Below are 21,395 nucleotides of genomic sequence, written 5' to 3' on the forward strand. Positions count from 1 at the left end.
GCTTTTGCTGGCACCAATCACACATGTCTATTTCCATCTGTCATTGTCGATCGTGAATTTGGTTGACATTTCTATTATAGAGAAAGGGTGAATAGTGATATTAAAATATTTCCTCTAATTAATTTCCTTTGAATGTGCACGAATTCGTGCACGGGGCTATTAGTCTTCTAATAATTTATAGGCCCCATACAGAAAGAATTAAAGAGTATAATCTAGCCCTAGCTGGTTTGGCTCAGTGAATAGAGCATCGCCTGTGGACTGAAAGGTCCCAGGTTCGATTCCAGTCAAGGGCACATGGCCAGGTTGCAGGCTCGATCCCCAGTAGGGGGTGTCCAGGAAGCTGACGATCACTGATTCTCTCTCATTATTGATGTTTCTATCTCTCTCTCCCTCTCCCTTCCTCTCTGAAATCAATAAAAAAAATATTTTAAAAAAGAGTATAATCTATATAAAGTACTTAATACAATACCTGACCTGAACTCTCTAAACCAGAAGGTGCCCAGCTGGGTGGCTCAGTTGGTTGGAACGTTGTCATCGGGTTTGATTCCTGGCCTGAGCACATACCTAGATTGCAGATTTGATCCCCAGTCAGGCACTTACTAGAGGCAGCCAATCAATGTTTCTCTCTGTCTTTCTCTCCCTCTCTCTCAAATCAATGAACATATCCTCAGGTGATGATTAAAAAACAAAACACAACAACAACAAAACGAGGGAATGCCTATCTTGGTTATTACTCACTCTTTAAAATTTTTAGCTCATTAAGAACTTCTTTACACCAATATTTTCTTCCCAAGCCTCTCCTTTTCTTTCCTGTTGGAATCACTTACAATTGCAGAGTAGAGCAAAGAAAAGTGGAGAAGAAAGAGGTAAATTGTGCCAAATGTGTACTTAGCAGAACAATAGGGGGGCAGGGCATGAGACTAAAGAATCCAACTTGTTTTCTAATAAATTTTTTTAAAAACTGCCTCCCTTGCCCTAGCTGGTTTGGCTCAGTGGATAGAGTGTCAGCCTATGGATTAAAAAGTCCCAGGTTTGCGGAGCCGGTTTGGCTCAGTGGATAGAGCGTCGGCCTGCAGACTCAAGGGTCCCGGGTTCGATTCCAGTCAGGGGCATGTACTCTGGTTGCGGGCACATCCCCGGTGGGGGGCGTGCAGGAGGCAGCTGATCGATCTCTCTCATCGATGTTTCTAACTCTCTGTCCCTTTCCCTTCTTCTCTGTGGAAAATCAATGAAATATATTTTTTTTAAAAAAGTCCCAGGTTCAATTCCAGTCAAGAGCACATGCCTGGGTTGTGGGCTCGATCCCCAGTAGGGGGCATGCAGAAGGCAGCCGATCAATGATTCTCTCTCATCATTGATGTTTCTATCTCTTTCTCCATCTCCCTTCATCTCTGAAATCAATAAAAATATATTTTAAAAAATAAAAATGAGAACTGTCTACCTTACCCAGCTGGTGTGGCTCAGGAATTGAGCTTTTCAGGTCACAGTTAGATTCCCAGTCACAGCACATGCTTAATCCCCGATGGGGGGCGTGCAGGAGGCAGCCGATCTATGATTATCTCTCATTGTTGATGTTTCTTTCTCTCTCTACCTCTCTCTGAAATAAAAACAACTGCCTACCTCTTTTAGAGTCTCAATCTTGGGATCATATCTATTTTTTCATGCAACTCTGTGAAATCTACCACTCTAATTTCTACAGTAATAAAAATAGATACTAGTTACTACATGCCTTAGTTCTGAAGTTTAGGAGATTCCCTCTAAGTTTACTTTGCTGGAACTCCATTACTGAATAAATGCCTCTGTTCTAGCATTCAGCTTTAAGGTCATCAAGAAGACATGACCACTAGTTTGACCTATGAGCTGGACCTGCAATTGGAGGCTCCCCACTCCCCGCCCTGTGCACTCTACTTGCCTTCCCTGAGCTAGAGAGAAGCTGCCCAAGGACACAGCCTTGAGATAGTAATGTGGTGATGAGACTATCTAGACTGGGTACATGACTAAACTCTGTTAAGGCCTCCTGTGTACATGATTGACCCCAGTTAAGGTCTTCACATAAACTTCTAAGATTTGGTGATGGGACCTGGCCAGATAGCTCAGTTGGTTAGAATGTCATCCCAATACATCAAGGTTGGGGTTCAATCCCTAATTGGGCACATACAAGAACCAACCAATGAATGCATCAATAAGTAGAATAACAAATAAATGGGTTTTTTCTCTCCCCCCTCCTTTCTCTCTCTCTCTCTCTCTCTCTCTCTCTCTCTCTCCCTCTCTCTCTCGCTCTCTCTCTCTCTCCAATAAATTTAAAAAAATATTTAGTGGGCAGATACAGAAAACTCTTAGTCTTGTAGTCACCTAAGATAAGCCTCATAAATTTACTTGCTTATTAAACCTGCCACCTACCAATGTGGAGTGATCTGCCTTTTTCTTCAGTCTCTCCCTGTTCTCTATGCATGGGGGCTGGTTTCAGATTATACCTCTCATTGTTGATGTTTCTCTCTCTCTGGAAGAAGTTGCAACCCAACAACCTGTTACCATCATGACTTTTTAGCCCAGTTTAGGGGAACTTCTTTGCTTTTACCATAATCATTGATTAGTAAGTACTCCTTTGATCCCAGTGCCAGAAATCCAACTCACCCAGAAATGATAATGTCCATTAGAAGACCAAAGACCAAAAAGATCATCTCTTCCTCCAGTCCCATCGACCATACCTAACCATATCTAAACCAATCACTGACTGGCTTGCATAGATGAAGACCTAACATTGAGCCAGCCTCCCTCTGAAGCATATAATCATGTAGCCTTAACAAAATTAGAGTCTTGTTGGGAAAGAGGAAGGACAGGGGGGAATGCTGTTGAGTAGGCTGCCAAGAGTATCCGTTGCAGGAGGGAGTGGGAAATTCCACAGTTAAATTGGGGAGCCCCTCAAATATTATTCTAAGTTCCCTGACTCCAGCCCTTTCCTGGGCATTTACCACTTGACCGTTCAGATTCAACTAGGCAATTCTGGCCATGCATCTAGTTACAGAAGCGGGCCAAAGTAGTAACGCCAAATGAGCATATCCACAAGATGGCAGCATTGTACAATTATTGAAAACCGGGTGGGGCCAGGTTCTTGAACATACCCCTCAGTGGCATATTCTGTGATCTATTGAGTGGATGCCTGTTTTTATAGCTTCACTTACTTGTGAAATATATGGGCAGTTTCCTTCCCCAGAAATATTACCGTTCTGAGATACATGGACCAGAGAAATGAAAGAGCAGTTCATTTGGGAGTCAGAAAAACCTGAGTTCGATACAAGATATCCCCAACTCACTTAGTGCACTTGGGCAAGTTAATTAAGATCTCTGGCCTCAGTCGTCCCATCTAAAAATTTTAAATGATGAAATTACTTTCCCCACAATATTTTTTTTATGACGTAAGATGCTGTATAGCCCTGGCCTGTGTGGCTCAGTTGGTTGGAGCATCATCTAGTGCACTGAAAGGTCACTGGTTTGATTCCCGGTCAGGGCATATCAGGATGCAGGTTTGATCCCCAGGTGGTGGTGAGCCAATCAATGTTTTGCTCTCCCATCCATGTTTCTCTCTCTCTCTCTCTCTCTCTCTCTCTCTCCCTCTCCCTCTCCCTCTCCCTTCCTCTCTCTAAAATCAATAAAAACATATTTTTAAATGCTATAGAATTATTGCCAATCAGGGTAGATACCATCTGAAAACTCAGTATCTTCAAGTTGATTGGAAGAAAGGTTCTGATGCCTTTAGAATCGCCTAGAATATTTGTTTCCTATGACACATCTTAAAAGCCTAGGGTGGGGACCTTCTCAGAAGGAATAGTCTACATAATTCAACCAGTTGTGGTAGTATCATAGTTATTACACTTTTTGTTGTTGTTATACTTGTCTTATTTGGGCTTTGGACAATAATTGTAAAGGTCCTACTTCAGCTAACGGCCTTTTCCCCTCCACCAGGAAGGTTAAAAAAGGTCACATTTGGCTTGAATTGCCTAATAATAACAGCAGTAGAGTATATTTGTACAAGGGTTATGGCTTAAACAAAGTGCTTTTAGATATCCTATTTCAACTAGGGTAGAACCTATGGCAATCAATGATTGTGTGGGACAAGAAAACACAGGCTTAGAAGGTCAATAGAATTTGAAATTCTAAGCAACGAAATATTAAAAAGTATGAATTTCATATAGATTACAGGGGACTGACAGGTAAGTAGAAAGGGCCTATATCTATCATTTGCCTGGTCTACACAACAGATAAGAGGTTCTTAGGAGTTTCAGGTTCAGAGTCCAACAGGAAGTAAAAAGGGTCTAGAAAGTCCAGGAGGTAGCTAAGATTATTATTAAATAGATCAGTTGGCTTCAGAATCTCAAAAGATGAGAGACAGGAGTAATTAACACTGGCAAAGCAGGAGTAAGCAGCATTGTCCAGGAGGGATGGCTGGTGGGGACAGGAGGGTAGAGGTACATAACTGAGATCAGGCAGCCGGGATCAAGGAACCAGCTAGAGAGCCAGGGACTACTGGGTTTGAGACTCAGCAATGGAGGAGATGGGTGTCAGCCCTCAAAACTGTGGGAGTTCAGACACAGTAAAAGGTCAGAACCCAGACCCTGACTGAGTGCCAACTTGCAGAACACGGACACTGAGAGATCAATTGAGTGGCAGATGAGCTGAGCCACTCAGTTGGAGGGGGGTGATTTACGTCGAATGTAGGTCTACTGTGGTGGTGACTGCTAATATGCTCCCTGTTCAGACCTAGCACAGCACCGGGGCCTGGACAGGACACACTAACTTCAAGGGTGAACAAGCACACATCACAGAACAGTGGTGTGGATGATGGGGAGTTCTCAAAAACTGGTGGTGTTGGATAAGTTACCACACCGCTGCAGCTTCCTCACATGCAAAATGAATATAACAACAGCTGCTTTACCTGCTTCTGATACTGGTCATGAAGGGCACCAGTTAGTGCAGCACAAAATACTTTATGAACTGTAAAGGGCTATATAAATATAGTTTGACTTTTTTGCTTTGTGCATTGGGGCCCTACAATCTAGAGTTCCTTTTTTTTTTTTCAATCAAACCCCTGGCTTTGTTGACTGTAGAAAGTCTTTCTGGGGTAATTCTAGGCTTAGCCAGAATCAAATGCAGCAGCTATTCCATTTCCTGTGATTTCTATCACTGATTCCTGGCATTAGCATGGAGAGTTGAGAGTTAACAGGATGTGCTCTTAGGACTGGCTTTCCTCAGGAATGGCAACTCAAGCATCTTCCAAATTTAGTCTCACAAGGAAGAATAGATTAATATAGTGAGTAATAATGAGTCACAAGGAGCACAGTTTCATGCCCTTGCTAATGAACAATGCAGAGAAAGAGAACAGGGCTGAGAAAGAAAGGGGGGGACAGAAATTACAGAAACTTCAAAACACTAATAAAATCCTTCCAAATAAAAATAGCTAGCACAAATATCTCCAAATGCCATGCATCCCAGTGCATTTCCAGGAATTAATGGTTCATCTGATTAAAACAGAGGTTTTAAAGTACAATTTGATTATTTAAATATTGCCAGGTCAGACAGAGTGACCAGAACAAGATAATGGGATTGAGTTGGGGAACACAGGGGAAACTCAGGAATTACACCATTTATAGTGCTTTTCAAGTCCTGGCCTTAGCAAGCTTTACAATGAGTGCATGAACATCTATGATTTGAATTTCCTCCCTGTCAGGACATATCTCTGGCATTTAAATATTACACTGCAGAATGTTCACTGCAGACAAAAGCGTTAAAGCTGAAGGCATTAACTCAATGCAACTCTAAGAGGCAGGGGTGGGGCTAGTGGAAACAGTAATATAAGAAGAGAAAAACTAGCTTTGCTTGATCTTCACTATTAAATCTTATTCCTTGCCAAGAATAAGACTGTTGAAAAATAAAATCATTTCATACTTTTTCACTATGAGAATAAGCAAGGATTTTTTTTTTTTAAGACTAACAAGGACCATGGAAGAGATGGGTGTCAGCCTTCAAAATTGTGGAGTTCAGACTCAGCTGGAAGACAGGACCCAGACCCTGACTAATCACCAAGTAGCAGAATATGGGCACTGAGAGATAATTTTTAAGTGAGGCTCCTCCCTCACCTCCAGAGAGAGCTGTACCTAAAACTAAGATACCATTGTAGCTGGCCTTCTGTATCTCCAGTTCTTCATTCACATCCGTAAATTCAAACATATCAAATATATGGGGGGAGGGGATGTTACGTTGTTGCTGAAACATACTATGTAGTTAGGCCTACAATGGTCATCTGTACTGAACAAGTACAGACCTTGTTTTCTTATCATTATTCCCTAAACAATACAGTATAACAACTATTTACACAGCATTTACATTGTAGTAGGTATAAGTAACATAAAGATGATTTAAGGTATATGAGTGGTTGTACATAGGTTATATGCAAATATTACACCACTTCATATAAGAAAATTGAGCATCTGTGGACGTTGGTGTCCTTGGGAGTCCTGAAACTGTTGGCAGCGATGAGGACCAGATATTAGACTTCCGTCCTTGAGTTTGGCTAAGAAAACAATCCAGAGCCAAGGAACTCAAATACAAGTGAAAGTTTATCTAGAAAGTCACAATGTTGAAGTGAGCCAGGGAAGAAGTGAGCCAATTAGGCTGCCTGGACTCAGGAAGCAAGTCGCAGAGGCTAAAGAAGGGTCCTTGGGGCTTAGGAGAAAGAAAGGCAAGGAAAATGCGCCTGGGGGAAGGAGAGGGAGAAAGATCCCAGCTTGGTCCAGAGAGAGCTCTAGCCTGGAGAAAGAAGGTGGTGGGGAAAGGTATGTGCCAGAAGGAGACCTTTGTCTTGTGGACCAAATGGGCCACATGCTGACTAGCTCAGGGAAGGCCTTCCTGGTGGCCTTGCAAACTCAGAGACCTGAAGTAACCACAAGAATAGTCTAAAATTAAAACTTTTTAATTAAAAGCAATTTATGGCAAGTAGTCATGTCCTAGGCCAGTATCTTCCCTGACAAAGGTCAATCTTTATTTTAACTGAGCCTGTCTATTGTCTTTTTTATTTTTTTAATATATTTTTACTGATTTCAGATAGGAAGGGGGAGAGAGAGAAAGAGAGATTGAAATAGAAATCGATTTATAAGGAAAATCATTGATAGGCTGCAGCGAGCCTGCAACCCGGGCATGTGCCCTTGACCGGAATCGAACCTGGGACCCTTCAGTCCCCAGACACTCTATCCACTGAGCCAAACCAGCTAGGGCTGTCTATTGTCTGTTTGCATCTACAATAACATATCGTTGGAATGTCAAAGTAATTTTTCTTTTACTGGACCCCTCAAAGCACAGGCACCACTCTGCAGAGACCACACATCCCCTCATTGAAGTATGTGCTATCATTTTACTTTTCACCCAACCCCAGAGGTTCCCCCCTCGCCCCTCCTGCTTTGCTTTCTCTCGCTTCCCTAATCTGGTGATAACCAGTGGATTTCATGTAACCCACCTACATCTCCTCTTTTGATTGTAGTTATAAAACAAGTGCAAAACTGCCATTCTCCAGAGCATTATCTCAATCCATTGAGATTCTGCTTCCCAGCATTTGCTGACAGTGTGGCTCAAACAAACTCACAAAAAATTCTTCACAGGTTTGAATGTTTCTTACGTGTCTTGAGGGTTTTTATCTGGCGGTCCCAGGGGAGGATCTCAATAGAATATTCATCAGCTTTCCAGGGGTGTCCTTTCAGGGTCCTGGTCTCCGACTGGTAGGTGCCGGGGCAAGGGGTCATTCGTCATGGCAGCCAGTCCTGCTGGCAGCCAGTCCTATGGCAGCCATGGCATTGCCCTGCCTGGCCTTGCTGCATTTCTGGGTCTGGAGCTGAAACACAATTGGCATCTAGATGTTATCTTTAAGGCTTAACGCTTAAGGGAGTGCTAGTGCAAGGGCTTGTATGGAAGTAGTAGGAGGCTATTCTCCGGGACCAGCTATATGAAAGGTGCGTGTGGGGGGGGGGGGGGGGGTGTCTAAATCACATGACCAGCGGTATGCTAGGGGAGGAAAGGTCACCCTGGAGGAGACATCTCACCTTGTAATTGTCCCTTGCTAGGTATGGGACCTCCCATACTGGTCATGTCTAACTGCCTACTACAGAGCCAACATCCCCTTACCCACCGTGGCTACTGAGGGATGACTGTATTGCCTTTCTTAAATATCTTTAGAAGGTATTTCCCAATTCTTTCTAATTTGGGAGTCCAGAGTATAGGAGTCATCTTCAGTAAATAGCATATTTTTTAATATGTTTTTTTTGCATTGAGTTTAGTGAGAGCAAGGGAGGACAGACAGAGATCAATTGACTGCCTCTGGCATGCCCCCTACTGGGGATCCCGCATCCTGGACATGTGCCCTGACCAGGAATTGAACAGATGACAGGTTCATGGGTCATGGCTCAAACACTGAACCACACTGGCCAGGCATTAGCACAATATTTTTAAAGCTAGAATCTGACTTCTTTTTTTAAAAGATTACAACACTGAAGTCTAGAAAAATATTTAAGGTAGAGTTGTTACTGGTAAGGGAACCTGGCCCTAAATGGGTTTGCCTAGGGCCAGCGGGTAGTGTGTGGGTTCTTGATTTCCTGCAGAAAATTTCACAACATGAGTCCAGGTGACATTAAAGCTGGGGACAGTGAAAGAAGAAAGGGCTGGGGGCACATCAATTGGTTGCCTCCCATACTTGCCCTGACCAAGGCAGGGGATCAAGCCTGCAACCGAGGTGCTGCCCTTGATCAGGAATCATACTGCAACCCTTAGGTCAGTGGGCCAATGCTCTAACCACTGAGAAAACCAGCCAGGGCTATTCTCTTAACTTCATGTGTCCTTGGGTATGGTTGGCAAATGGCACTAATTAGATTTCTGCTGTCTCCCTGAGTAGGGTGATTTAAGCTATTTACCCTCTGGTTGGGGAGAAGTGTAAATCATTTATTCTTAAACTAGAGGCCCAGTGCACAAATTCGTGCAAGGGTGGGGTCTCTCTGAGTGGCCTGCAGGGATCGGGCCGAAACCCACAGTCCAACGCCGCCTGCAGCTCCTACCTGCTGCTTCCACTCCTGCTCATCCCAGCTCCACTGTGCCTGCCGTGGGCTCTCGCCCAATCAGTCCCGATCAGGAGAGGCTCCTGCTGCCACAGCAGCGCTCACCAACCACAAGCCCTGCGTCTGGCGCCCTCCCAAGGGGAGTGGCCTGCAGGATCGGGCTGAAACTGGCTCTCTGACACCACCCGAGGGATCCTGGATTGAGAGGGCACAGGACAGGCTGAGGGACCCCACCAGTGCATGATTGGGCCGGGGAGGGACTGTGGGAGGGCTCCAGGGCATGTCTGGCCCATCTCACTCAGTCCTGACTGCCAGACCCCAGCAGCAAGCTAACCTACTGGTTGGAGCATCTGCCCCCTGGTGGTCAGTGCACGTCATAGCGACTGGTCAACCAATTGACTGTCTGTCCCCTGATGGTCAGTGCACCTCATAGCAAGTTGAGCAGCCTTAGCATATCATTAGCATATTACACTTTGATTGGTTATTCGGTTATTCTGCCATTCGGTCTATTTGCATATTACCCTTTTATTATATAGGAGGATGTCCCTGGTTTAGGGAACACAGGGATTTTCTAGATGACTGCACACTGCTGTTTAACTATCTGGTCTCAGTTTCCCTATTCCACTTGTCCTGTTTTATTGGCCTCAGTCACCCTATTCCACTTGTCCTGTTTTATTGGCCTCAGTCACAACTAAAATTCAGATTTCTTGACTACTTAGGTCAGCATATATAGTATTTCCTTACACCATTTAACCTAGCCCTTAAATACCCAAATAAAAAGATACTTTGGTTTCTCCTCTCCCACCCCAAACTATTTTTTTAAAATAAAATAAATTTCCACTACTCTTGTATTGTTTCCATGGTTCTTGCTTAAAGTTAGGAAAACTTCCTGATTTTCTACTACTCTAAATGTAGATGGCAACATTTTATTTGTAAACAAAAGGTAGAAAAGGACACAGTCTCATTTAACAAAGTACACTGAAATGCCTAACTCAAAAATGTAAACTATTTCTGTAGTAAAGCCTGGGTTAATCTGTTTGGAACAGTGACAAGTTGAATTCTTCCCCATCTCTAAGACCTTGCACATTTATTTCTTGAGCTCATGCAAAACATGGGAGATTTGAACATATATGAGATTATTTTGTTTTCATACTTGATTAAATATATTCTTGATTTTGAGGGTCCTTTGACCTCTTACAGGAAACTAATCCCTCCACTCTTCCCCCCACCCTCTCCCCTCCTTCAACTAAATCTAAATGTCTATAAAACACAATTGTTTCACCAATGGCCAAGCCAACAAATGTGTCTTGTAAGCTGTGTCCATAAAAGGGACATTCTCAATTGTATGAGCACATCACAAACCACAGACTTGCAAAATTCTTGAGATTTTGAAATGTGTGGGGAAGGGAATAGGAGAGTTGCAAAGAGCTCTTCTAAGTTTATTGGGTTTTACAACAATGGGTGGCCAGACAAAATCTAACAACCACTTTTAAGAAAGTGAAGGGTTAGAATTTAAATTTGAAGATAAATTTAAGAAAGAAGTAAATAGGATAACACATGAACATAGTTTTATCCATCACAAACTGTATCAAAACAGAACCAGAAGTTGTTTTTTATTATACAAGGGGCTTTAAGACCAGTAGCATTTCCAGAAATATACCTTAACCAATTAATTTTGGATATGAGCAAAGATTTACTACAGGAATATTCATTAAAGCATTGTTTATACTACTAGCAAAAGTTTGAAAATAACTGCAATACTAAATTGGGATTGGTTAAATGTTGTTCCATCAATACAATACATATTTAATATATAGACATTAAAAACGGTATTTTGGAAGATTATTTACTCATATGGGAACATGACTCAAACAAATCACTAAATGAAAAAAAACAAGTCTCAAAACTGAATGTGCACTATGATTACTTGTTGCAAGTTTTAAGAAATAAAATCAAATATATGTATACATACATATACATACAACATACACACGAGACGCACAGAAAAAAGACTGTACATTTATATAACACAAAATGTTAACATTTGTTATCTCTAAGAGATTTTTAAAAATATATATATTATTGATTTTTTATAGAAAGGAAGGGAGAGGGATAGATGCTGGAAGCCGGTCCACCCTTGCTGCTTGACGCAGTCGCTGCAGGGAAGAAACATCTGCACAGCTTATGTTTCAAGGGACCTGGCGAATATGACATATGTTTGCTCCCCCTCTTAAGCGCTATGTGTTTTAACCAGGACCACCTCCCAGAGAAAGGTTGTTTCCCCAGGTTAGGGGTTAACAGGACTAAGGAAGAGAATAAATCAGTAAATCCCCCTAGTGTTACAGAAATACCATGTACTACTTATGAAGAACTTGGACTAAGACTGTTGGCAATAAATTTGGGACTTGATGGGCCCACATCCCCAGGGGTCTGCTCACCAGGGAAAGCACCAAAGCCTATACCCCTGGAGTCCCACTGACACAGGGCAGTCCCAGGTAAGGCAAGCAGTGAGGCTGGGAGGACATAACCTTTACTGGGTAGGATAAACTCCTTCAGTCACTTCCTTGTAGCCTATCAGTAGAGCAGTGACCTTGGAATAGCCCTTGTAATGCAACACAGAGATTAACCTAGACAAGATTAAAATCAACAGAACTAGATAGAGACAGGATTTTTGGCTAAGGTCAGATAAGAAACAAGGAATTGTAGAACATGACCCAAAACATACCATGATGTAATTATAGAGGCATGCTTATGGGATCAAATAGTATAAATATAGATGTAATAGGACAATAAAGAGAGAACCTGGCTATGATGACCAACTGAACGCTGTCTCCATGTCATTCCTTCTTCGCCGACTCCATCCACACCTTTGGGAACCCCTGGACCTGCTGGGGCTGGACCCCAGCAGATAGAGAGTTAGAAACATCGATGAGAGAGAAACATCGATCAGCTGCCTCCTGCACACCCCCTACTGGGGATGTGCCCTCAACCAAGATACATGCCCTTGGCCGGACTCGAACCTGGGACCTTTCAGTCTGAAGGCTGACGCTCCATCCACAGAGCCAAACCAGTTAGGGCTCTAAGAGATTTTTGTTTTCTTTTTTCTGATTTACTTAAAATTTTCAAGTGAATATTTGTCACTTTTATAAGGAAAAGAATAGTGAATATTATATAAATATATATGATTATTAAAAGATCATTGAGTCACATTCACATGGAATTTATTAATCTTTAGAGTCTTGAAGCCTTATGGGTCAAAAGCATAAGTTCAAATAAAATTGACTGAAATAAATTTATGGTTAATGACAACATAAAAAGTAAGAAATGTTCATGGAATATCTCAAATGTGTTTGAAGTTGCTGTCATAGATACAGCAGTGCACTTTCACAAAACCTTCTGAATCACAGCAGAGGGGGGAAGGAACTGAAACAAGAAAGGGACACAGAAATTGCTGTCATAGTCAATGACTGGAAAACAGGCTGAATGGATTATCACTCTGACCCAGAAGGACATTTCTGATGTTCTCATGTTTTCTATCACTCCACTAACTTACCTGATAAGCGATCATACACGAGGCTGTGTAACAGTTAACACCTGAAACAGTGACATATTCTAAGGCATTCCATTTTTCCTACTTATTTGCAACAAACAACTCTAGAAATTGGCAGGCTGCCCTTGTGTTTCATTTTCCTTCTTACAACATCTATACTTCTTGTGCTTGTCCTTATCATTTTACTCAAAACATACTCTGGTTACAGTGACCTTTTCTAAGGTAAACACTAGGGCTTAAAAATTTTTTTTCAATTCATCTTGACCTCTCTATGAACATAGAAGTATTCACTGTGGCATGACTGTCCCAATTTGCATTCTACCCTTTCCTTTTTATCTTTCTTCCTGTTAGAGGTTGGGGGTTCTAGTCCTTTCTTTGCCTCTAATAGCATCTGTATGATCTTGGGCAAGCCACTTTTGTCCTAGTAGGGCATAATTGATATGTGGAAATTCTAAAGCATTTAAAAATATGATTACTGAACTAGATGTGATATGTCCCTCGAAGTCTAACATTTTATCCTATACCTTTTAATTGCAGGTGGTATTACAGATGTCCCCATTTCCCACGCCCTCCCCCCTTTACCCAGCCCATCCTAGGCCTTCACTTTTGATTACATTTTCAGTGAATTTATCTGATCCGGGAATTAGAAATTGCATTTTGGCACATTTTAGAAGACTCCTTCCATTACACCAAAGCTGCTGCTGATTCAATAAGCACAGAATGTCTTGTACCTTTAAAATAACAGCACCTCAAACAGGTAATTCTTCAATTGCTGAGGCTGAAAGTAAATGATACATGATTTTAAGGGAAAGGCTGAGTCATAGCTGACACCTAAAAACTTCACTTCCTTAAAAAACAAACAAACAAAAACCAACCTTTGTCCTTCTTAAGTCTGACAAACTTAAATCTTAAGATGGAGTAAAATGAAATAACATTTGAAAAGGCTATGGCCACTCATCATTTTGCTGGGTATTGTCAGTGCTGGAAACAAATGAGGAGACATCAAATATATACACAAAATCATAGAATCTCAGTGGAAGGCCTTCTAAAAGTCATTTAAACGAATGGGTCCCAGAGTGTGGGGTTTCAAAAGCTTATAAAAGCTTAAAAAAAAAAAAAAAAGAGGGCAGATAAAATGTCAACTTTAATTTTGTCAAATAAGGATATTAGCAAAACAACAAAACTGCTACCTACCATTAGCACCATTTTATAAAATTGCAGCATAAAGTACAATTTTATTTTTTAAAATTTATAAATGTATTTGTATTGACTTCAGAGAGGAAGGGAAAGGGAGAGACAGAAACATCCATGGTGAGAGAGAATCATGGATGGGCTGCCTCCTGCATGTCTCTCCTGGGGATGGAGCCCACAACCCGGACATGTGGCCTCCCCCAGAAATCCAACCCTGACCTCCTGGTTCCAAGGTCCACGCTCAACCACTGAGCAACACTGGCTTGGCTACTTATTTATTTTTAAATATGTTTTTATTGATTTTTGGAGAGCCCTGAACAAACCCAGCCAGTCCTGGGCTGCTTTCCTCTGCCTCTCCACCAGAGGCGACAGCTCCTTTCAAAACAAATGGAGCTGGACTAGGCCAGTCGGGGGCGGAGGGAGCGGCGGAAAGATCAAAGGTTTAAAACCCGCCTCAGAAAGCAAAGGTCGATGGCCAACTCCAAGACCTGAAGCTTCCATCTTACAAGAACAATGAAGGTGACTCCTCACTAACTGCTCCGGAGGCCTGGCGCCGCCAGGCCTTTCCGGGACCGGGCGTTGCCGAGGTGACTAACAAACAGGTAGCAAGACTGGAACAGCCGACGACCGGAAGTGAGAATGAGCTGGGGGCGGGAGTGAGGAGATCGCCACCGCGCGCCTGCGCAGTCAGCCGGGCTGCAGTACGCATGAGCAGTTGGGCGGTGACGGGGTGACGCTTGGAGCGTGAGCCGCGACTTTCACGGGTCCGGTTCCGCCCTCTTCTCACTGCCGACCCTCCGGGGCTTGAGCTGAGAAGTCTTTCCCAGAGTGCTCTGCGCCGTGAAGAAGCGGCTCCCGGGGACTGGGGGCATTTTGCGTTGGCTGGAGCCGGAGTATCAAGATGGCGGCGTCGGCGGAGTGACAAGGGTCCCTCCGGGCGGGAGCCGGCGGCAGTGGTGGCAGCGGTATCACCGCCCTAACTCACCGCGCCCCTTTTCCAGCCCGCGACGTCGCCGCGAAAGCGAGGCAGTGGCGGCCGCCCGGACCCAAGTGGCCCAGCCGGGGAGCCGCGAGAACCCCGCACAAACTGCAGCCGAGCAAAAAGAAACCTGACTGGAGGGCCGTGATCGGGTTCCCCTCGACGGATTCGCGGCCCTGTGACGCCAGAAGCCGGCGTGCTCGGTTCCCTGCCGCCCTCCTCCGCAGCTTTGCTCAGGGGACCAGCCCAGCGGCCCGCGTCCTCCTCTCCGAGGTGTCGGGGCTGGGCCCCAGCCTCCGCCTTCGTCTCCCACGATGGCGAGCAGCAGCGGCTCCAAGGCCGAGTTCATTGTCGGAGGGAAATACAAACTGGTACGGAAGATCGGGTCTGGCTCCTTCGGGGACATTTATCTGGCGATCAACATCACCAATGGCGAGGTAATCCCCTGGGGTGGGGTTCGCGACGACGCTGCGCCTGCCCTCCCCCCCCCCCCCTCAACTGCTCGGACCTTCTCTCCCCCCCCCCCCCCCCCCCCCCAACGCACGCACCGGGGTCCGGAGGGAGCCCGCTCCCCTGGCTTAGGAACCTCTCCCACGCTCTTGCCCTAAAAGGTTAAGACCACGATAGAAAGCTTGGGTGAACTGGGAAGTTTCCCCGTATTGTAATCTATTTTACCGTCGTTTAAGGTGAAAACGGGCAAAATCTTTTTCCTGCGATATGTGATTATATATATATATATATATATATATATATATAGTATTAATTATATTTATTATATTAATTCGACTGGGCTTCTTGTTCTAATCAGGACGGCTTCCGATCGCCCGATTTCTTCATAACCTGTCCTTACGTTTTCTGCATGAATCATTGCCCTGCACTGGAGAGGACGTGCGGATTTCGTCACTGCCCCCTGAAAAGGCCTTCGAGGCCGGAGCCTCCTTTTATGATGACAAAGGGAGCTCTCTCCCCGTGGCCTCCCACTTTCGCCTTCTGGTCACGAGTTGGAGCCTTGCTAATATCTCCCTTCTTTCCCCCGAGCGGCATGGAGCCCGCAGGGATGTTGATGCCATTATCCCCTCTCCCCCCCGCAGGAAGTGGCCGTGAAGCTAGAGTCCCAGAAGGCCCGGCACCCGCAGTTGCTGTACGAGAGCAAACTCTATAAGATTCTTCAGGGTGGGGTTGGCATCCCCCACATACGGTAAGAAGAACCCCGAGCGCACGGGTCGGGAGTGGGGCCGAGGCCGAGGCAGGTAGCAGGACCAGCTGCAGCCGGGCCCTGGGACTTGAGTGGTACCTGGTTGCCTTTAGCCAGTGGTTTCCTTTGAACCGTTCGTCGGCACAAGCACCGAGTACATTTCAGTTTGTCAACTTAATGTCGCTTTTCTGTGGCTTGCACTCGGCTCCGCCTGGCGTGCGTCGTCCTTCCCGAGGCGCTGCGGTTCGTGGGCCTGCGGGTCAGCCCTGATCCCTGCGCGGCGGGGTCGGAGGCGGCTTCCTCCGCCGGCACCTCTGATGCGCTGGGTTTGCCCCGGGAGGTGGATGTGGAGGTGCCGAGGGGACCGGCTCCGCCAGCGCGGGCTGCTGTTGGAGCTGGCTTGGGAAATGGCTGCTCTTTTGTTGTGTTTTTGTTCCAACATGTCTTCCTCCTCCGCTTAGAAAATGGCGGAGCGACGTGACTCAACCGCATTTTCCTGCCCTTTTCTCTGCGTGGGTTCGCAAGGGAAGGTGCCTCGATTCCCCCGTTAGCGGTCCTGAGTGGATTAAACCTTTGAAAAGCCAAGAAGAAAGCTGCGGGTGGTAGTGGGGTTCAAGGAAGGAGATGGCATAATGACAGTCTGTGATCTCTGCAGCAGATGCGACGTGAAATTACTAAATTATACTATGCGAAGTCCTTCTCAAGGTGTTACTTACTCTTTCAAGAATGGCAGTGTTGGCTGCATTTCAGTCTGTACTAAATTTCTACGGGTAATGGCAAAGGCAGTTTGAGCGCAGCGCTATGTTGAAATTTATACTCAGATCTCAGTTATATTAAAAGAAAGCTTCATCACGAAACCACAGTTTGATAAGTAACTTTAACCTGTTGAGTCGTCAGTCCCATCAGGGAAAATGTTGAAAAGGTTTTAGAATAGTTTGGTTTTTGAGATTAAAGAGTCCTTTCCTAGAATAGATACTAAAAGGTAGCTTAAAACCCAGCGATTCTCCAGCAATTACTCAAAAATAACAAAAAGATCCAGGATAGTTGAGAATTAAGTGGAATTGGTATGTACTGTGGCTTCCTTTTCCGATTTCTATTCCTCCAATCTTGAATTAAGGGCTAGATTACATACATTCATTCTGATGGGGAAACAACCAAATTAACACTATCCTGAAACAATTTCCAATGTTGATAGACATTTTAAAGGGAGAATTGAATAATGAAATGTTCTGTTGGTTGTTAAGTGATAAAGTAAATTATTTGGAAGAAAATCCCAGGTTTATCTTTTGAGATAAAGGTTAATATGAAATCTAAAATGATCCAGATTTGAGATTTTAATTCCTATCCCTAAAAACAAAAAACACCCTGCTTTGTGGGAAAGTAAATTTGTTACTGTGGAAGAATGAAATTTTTTATTCAAATACCTACATATTTTCCTTCTCAAAGAAAATGTCAATTGCATTAGCCTAAAAATTTTAAACTCTTTTCCCTTTGCATGTAATCTCTCCATCCCTGGCCCCGGTTGATTTGCTTTCATCACTAGTTTTTCCTAGAATTTCATGTAAATGCAATCATATATGAGGTAACATTTGTGTCACTTAGCTTAATGCTTTTTAGATTTATCCATATTGGGAGATTTTGCAAATTTCACAAGACAGGTTGAATTTAATATATTTGAAATCATTTTCAGAAGGCATTTTTTTAAAAAAGGCATTAAGCCGAAACTGGCTTGGCTCAGTGGATGAAGCGTCGGCCTGCGGACTGGAAGGTCCCGGGTTCGATTCCGGCCAAGGGCATGTACCTGGGTTTCGGGCACATCCCCAGTAGGAGATGTGCAGGAGGCAGCTGATCGATGTTTCTCTCTCATCGATGTTTCTGGCTCTCTATATCTCTCCCTTCCTCTCTGTGAGAAATCAATAAAATATATTTTTTTAAAAAAAATAAATAAAAAAAAATTAAAAAGGCATTAAGCACCTGGCATTTTCAGTGCTAAACCCAAATTAAATACATGCCCTTTTATCCAGTAGCTTTTATTTAATAACGACACTGGTACCTAGCAAGAGTAATGGTTAATATACTGAATAAGCAATGAGTAAAGGAAATTAACTTGTGAACAAACTAATAGGCATCTATTATAAGATGTGTACCGAGAGTTGTGGCAGTTATAAACTGTCTGTGGGTAGAGCTAGAGAGATTAACCTGGCTTTCAAGTTAAGGCTTTCTGGGAGAGGAGATGGGATTTCAGGATCTGGCTCTAGGAGAGCTTGGTGAACTGGTTGGGGCAGGCATCCAAGAATAGAGTGTGGCTTCTGGGAGTAGTCTCAGGCAGAAATGTAGTAATTGGATGAGGGTGGGGAACAAGTAAATTTGTTTTAGGAATGGTAGGGTCAGTACATAGACACAAAAGTGGTTCATTGGTTTTAAGTATGGAAATTGTTTTTCCACTGAAGCAGTAAGGATTAAGAAAGACTTAGATAAACCTTTCTTTGGGTGGCAGTTTTTTCCCACATTACCTACATATTATATACACTCAATATTTATTTGGTAAATAGTGAATTAAACTGACTTTAGTTTAGCTAGATTGAATAAGGCAATCTATATGTTATCCATTGTTTTAGACGTGTTGACACCCCCTAACCCCCATTTTCTTTAATATACTTTGATAGATCTGAAAAAAAGAGCTGCAAATTACCTGACCTACATAGCAGACCTGCCTAATCAGGTCCCCTTACCTAGTAAGGACCTTATTAAAGTATCTATTGTTACCTAGAAACATAGCATCCACTGTAAAGAGCAAGAGTGAGAGGATGACATTCAGTCTTTTGATATTTTTAAGAAACTGAAATCCTTGGACCTTGTGAATTGGCCTCTGGGAGCTCAATTAAAATTACTGTGTTTCTGTTACAACACTCTCTTTCTTTGTGACACTCTGAATTAATGTGTTCTCCAAAGAAACAATTATGGTATAACCAAGCTCTAGATCTGCCATGTGCAGACTGAGTAATCTGGGGTTAGTCAGTGCCTTAACCTCTTTGGGCCTATCATTTTCTTAGATCTGTGAAATAAAAAGGTTATTACCAACTTAGTAATTTTCTAATTTTGTTAGAGTGGGAGAGTTCTGGACAGAAAGGTTTAAGGTTTCCTACTCTTCTGGGAAAAGTTTTGCATATGAGCTTTTGAGCAGGGATTTGTTTGAACAAGTTTCCCTACTTAAAGTCACTGGCCTAGTTGATCTCAGAAATTTCAACCCTGACATTTTAAGACTTGTTTTCAAATAGAAGCTAGAAACCATTTCATCACAGTTTGATGTCATGTTTAGATCTTACCTTTGAATGTTATTTATTAACTAGAGACTCGATGCACAAAATTCATGCTGGGGGTGGGGGTGGAGTCCCTCAGCCCGGCCTGCGCCCTCTTGCAATCCGGGAGCCCTCAGGAGATGTCTGACTGCCTGCTTAGGCCCGCTCCCCATGCTCTCCAGCCATGAGCCCAGCTCAGGGCTTCTGGCTGAGTGGTGCTCCCCCTGTGGGAGCACACTGACCACCAGGGGGCAGCTCCTGCGTTGAGCGTCTGGCCCTCATGGTCAGTGTGCGTCATAGTGATCGGTTGTTCCGCTGTTCGGTCTATTTGCATATTAGCCTTTTATTATATAGGATGAGACACCACTAAAGATTATTAAAAATGACATCTCTGTGAGGGAAACCATAGGTTATTGTTTAGAAGGAAGTATATTAGTAAAATCTACTTTTATAAGGAAATCATGAATAAAGAAGTTGGGAGGGGCATAGGACAATTGTTACCTTGTATTTTTAACTTTTTTTTCCCCTCTGAATGTCAAGTATTCTAGAAGATATTTTTAAAGTACTAATCTTTCCTCTTCAGTGTTAAAAGCAGCTTAAATTTTAATCTTAGCTTTTTAGCTCTGAGGATATATCCTGTAATACATTCTAATGCTGTTATCAGAGAACAAAGGTGACATCTGTACTGGGTATGTCTTTATTAGAAAGATCACTGAATGCACGAGAAATGTGATTTGAACTCATAGGGTAAGTGACTCCACAGTATACTAAAGATGCTTACATTGGCTTATAATGGATTCCTAGTTATGGAATGATGTGATGATGCTTAGGTAGCATTTTTGACTGGATGAGACCTAAGAGATACAGCCTAACACCTCATAATACAAATTAGACTGTTGACTTTCAGAGGGGTACTAGAGTCTCCTAACTCTAAATTTTCCTGTGAACCATGTTCACTTTATGCCAAGGTCAAGTCATGCCAGTTCACATGCCCCACACCTTTTCATTTGATGCTGCAGAGCCATACTTTGCCTCCTTCACTTTATGGCGTTGGCCTTATACAGAGAAACTGAAAAGCTCTTCTATAAATGTATTGCTTGTATTATTGTTTAACTAGATGCATATAATTCTTGTTCTCCCTTTTCAATCTGTGGATTGCAGGATGAAAACTTTTTTTGTATTTTAAATTGGAGTAAATATTTGTGAACCCATGTGTAGTATAGTACATGGATTTTGATTTTACTATCTTGGTTTATTTTTAGAGTTAGATCAGTTTGTTTCAAAATATATTTAAGCTGTACCTAAAGTAGCATTTACTGGTAGTAAGGTTTTCTCATCTGTCAATGTTTATAGTAAGAATGTTAATGTCAAGAATGCTATAAAAACAAAACTAGAATTTGAAGCACATGTTATAAATTGAATATTTTACGCTTAGTCTGTTTATATTAAAATTAGTCCTTGAGTTTAACAGAACTTTTTCTGAGGTTAAATGAGTACCTTAATAGCTTTCATAATACAATGATTACCTAGTTTAAATGATGCTTTTTGTTACTTTGTTTCCAGTACCATCTCAGGTAGTTCTTGAAATGTTGAATGACCAATAATCATACAACATGAACTAATGCATGTCCTAATGGGATTTTTTTTAAAAGAGGTGTAATTTACAGAGTGAATGTTCAGATTTTAATGTGCCACTGAATCGGTTTTAACAAATGCATGCACTGGTGTAGTCCCTCCTCAGAGAAAGAATATTTGATTTTTTAAAAAATACTGCTAATCTTCAATAAAGCTACACTCTGTGACAATATAAGTTCCTTTTTTATATATATATATATATATATAAGTTGGTCTTTTGGATTACAGGTACATATTATTTTTTCTGAACTTTATGTTATTTATGCAGGGCTGCAGGTTAGTAATATTTATTAACATGAAATATACTATTAGATTTACCTAATAAAATAATCAGGTGGGGTGGTGAATGCTTAGTAGCAGTTGAGTTCTTTGTCTTACTCTTTTGAAGAACTAGAATACTGCTTTTTTTTTTTTCTTCTTATCTGTAAGGTATCAGTAGAATGCATTGTTTTAA

General features: G+C 42.7%; 1 protein-coding gene across 9 annotated transcripts in view; it reads left to right on the plus strand.

The window, feature by feature from the left end:
• Positions 1 to 14,616: 14,616 nt before the first annotated feature.
• CSNK1A1 (casein kinase 1 alpha 1) overlaps positions 14,617 to 21,395 on the plus strand; it is a 43,295-nt gene continuing 36,516 nt past the window's right edge. For 4 of the 9 annotated variants that reach the window (XM_070414628.1, XM_070414624.1, XM_070414629.1 and 1 more), the window contains exons 1-2: positions 14,617 to 15,249; positions 15,904 to 16,010. In XM_070414628.1, the coding sequence (XP_070270729.1) occupies positions 15,127 to 15,249; positions 15,904 to 16,010 (230 nt within the window). In that variant the 5' untranslated portion in view covers positions 14,617 to 15,126. The remainder of the gene's footprint in view (positions 15,250 to 15,903; positions 16,011 to 21,395) is intronic. The other 5 variants (XM_070414631.1, XM_070414632.1, XM_070414626.1 and 2 more) reach the window with 4 other exon arrangements.

Source organism: Myotis yumanensis, unplaced genomic scaffold, assembly GCF_028538775.1.
Source record: "Myotis yumanensis isolate MYYU_CA2020_CCGP unplaced genomic scaffold, mMyoYum1.0.hap1 SCAF_5, whole genome shotgun sequence".
Taxonomy (NCBI): Eukaryota; Metazoa; Chordata; class Mammalia; order Chiroptera; family Vespertilionidae; genus Myotis; species Myotis yumanensis.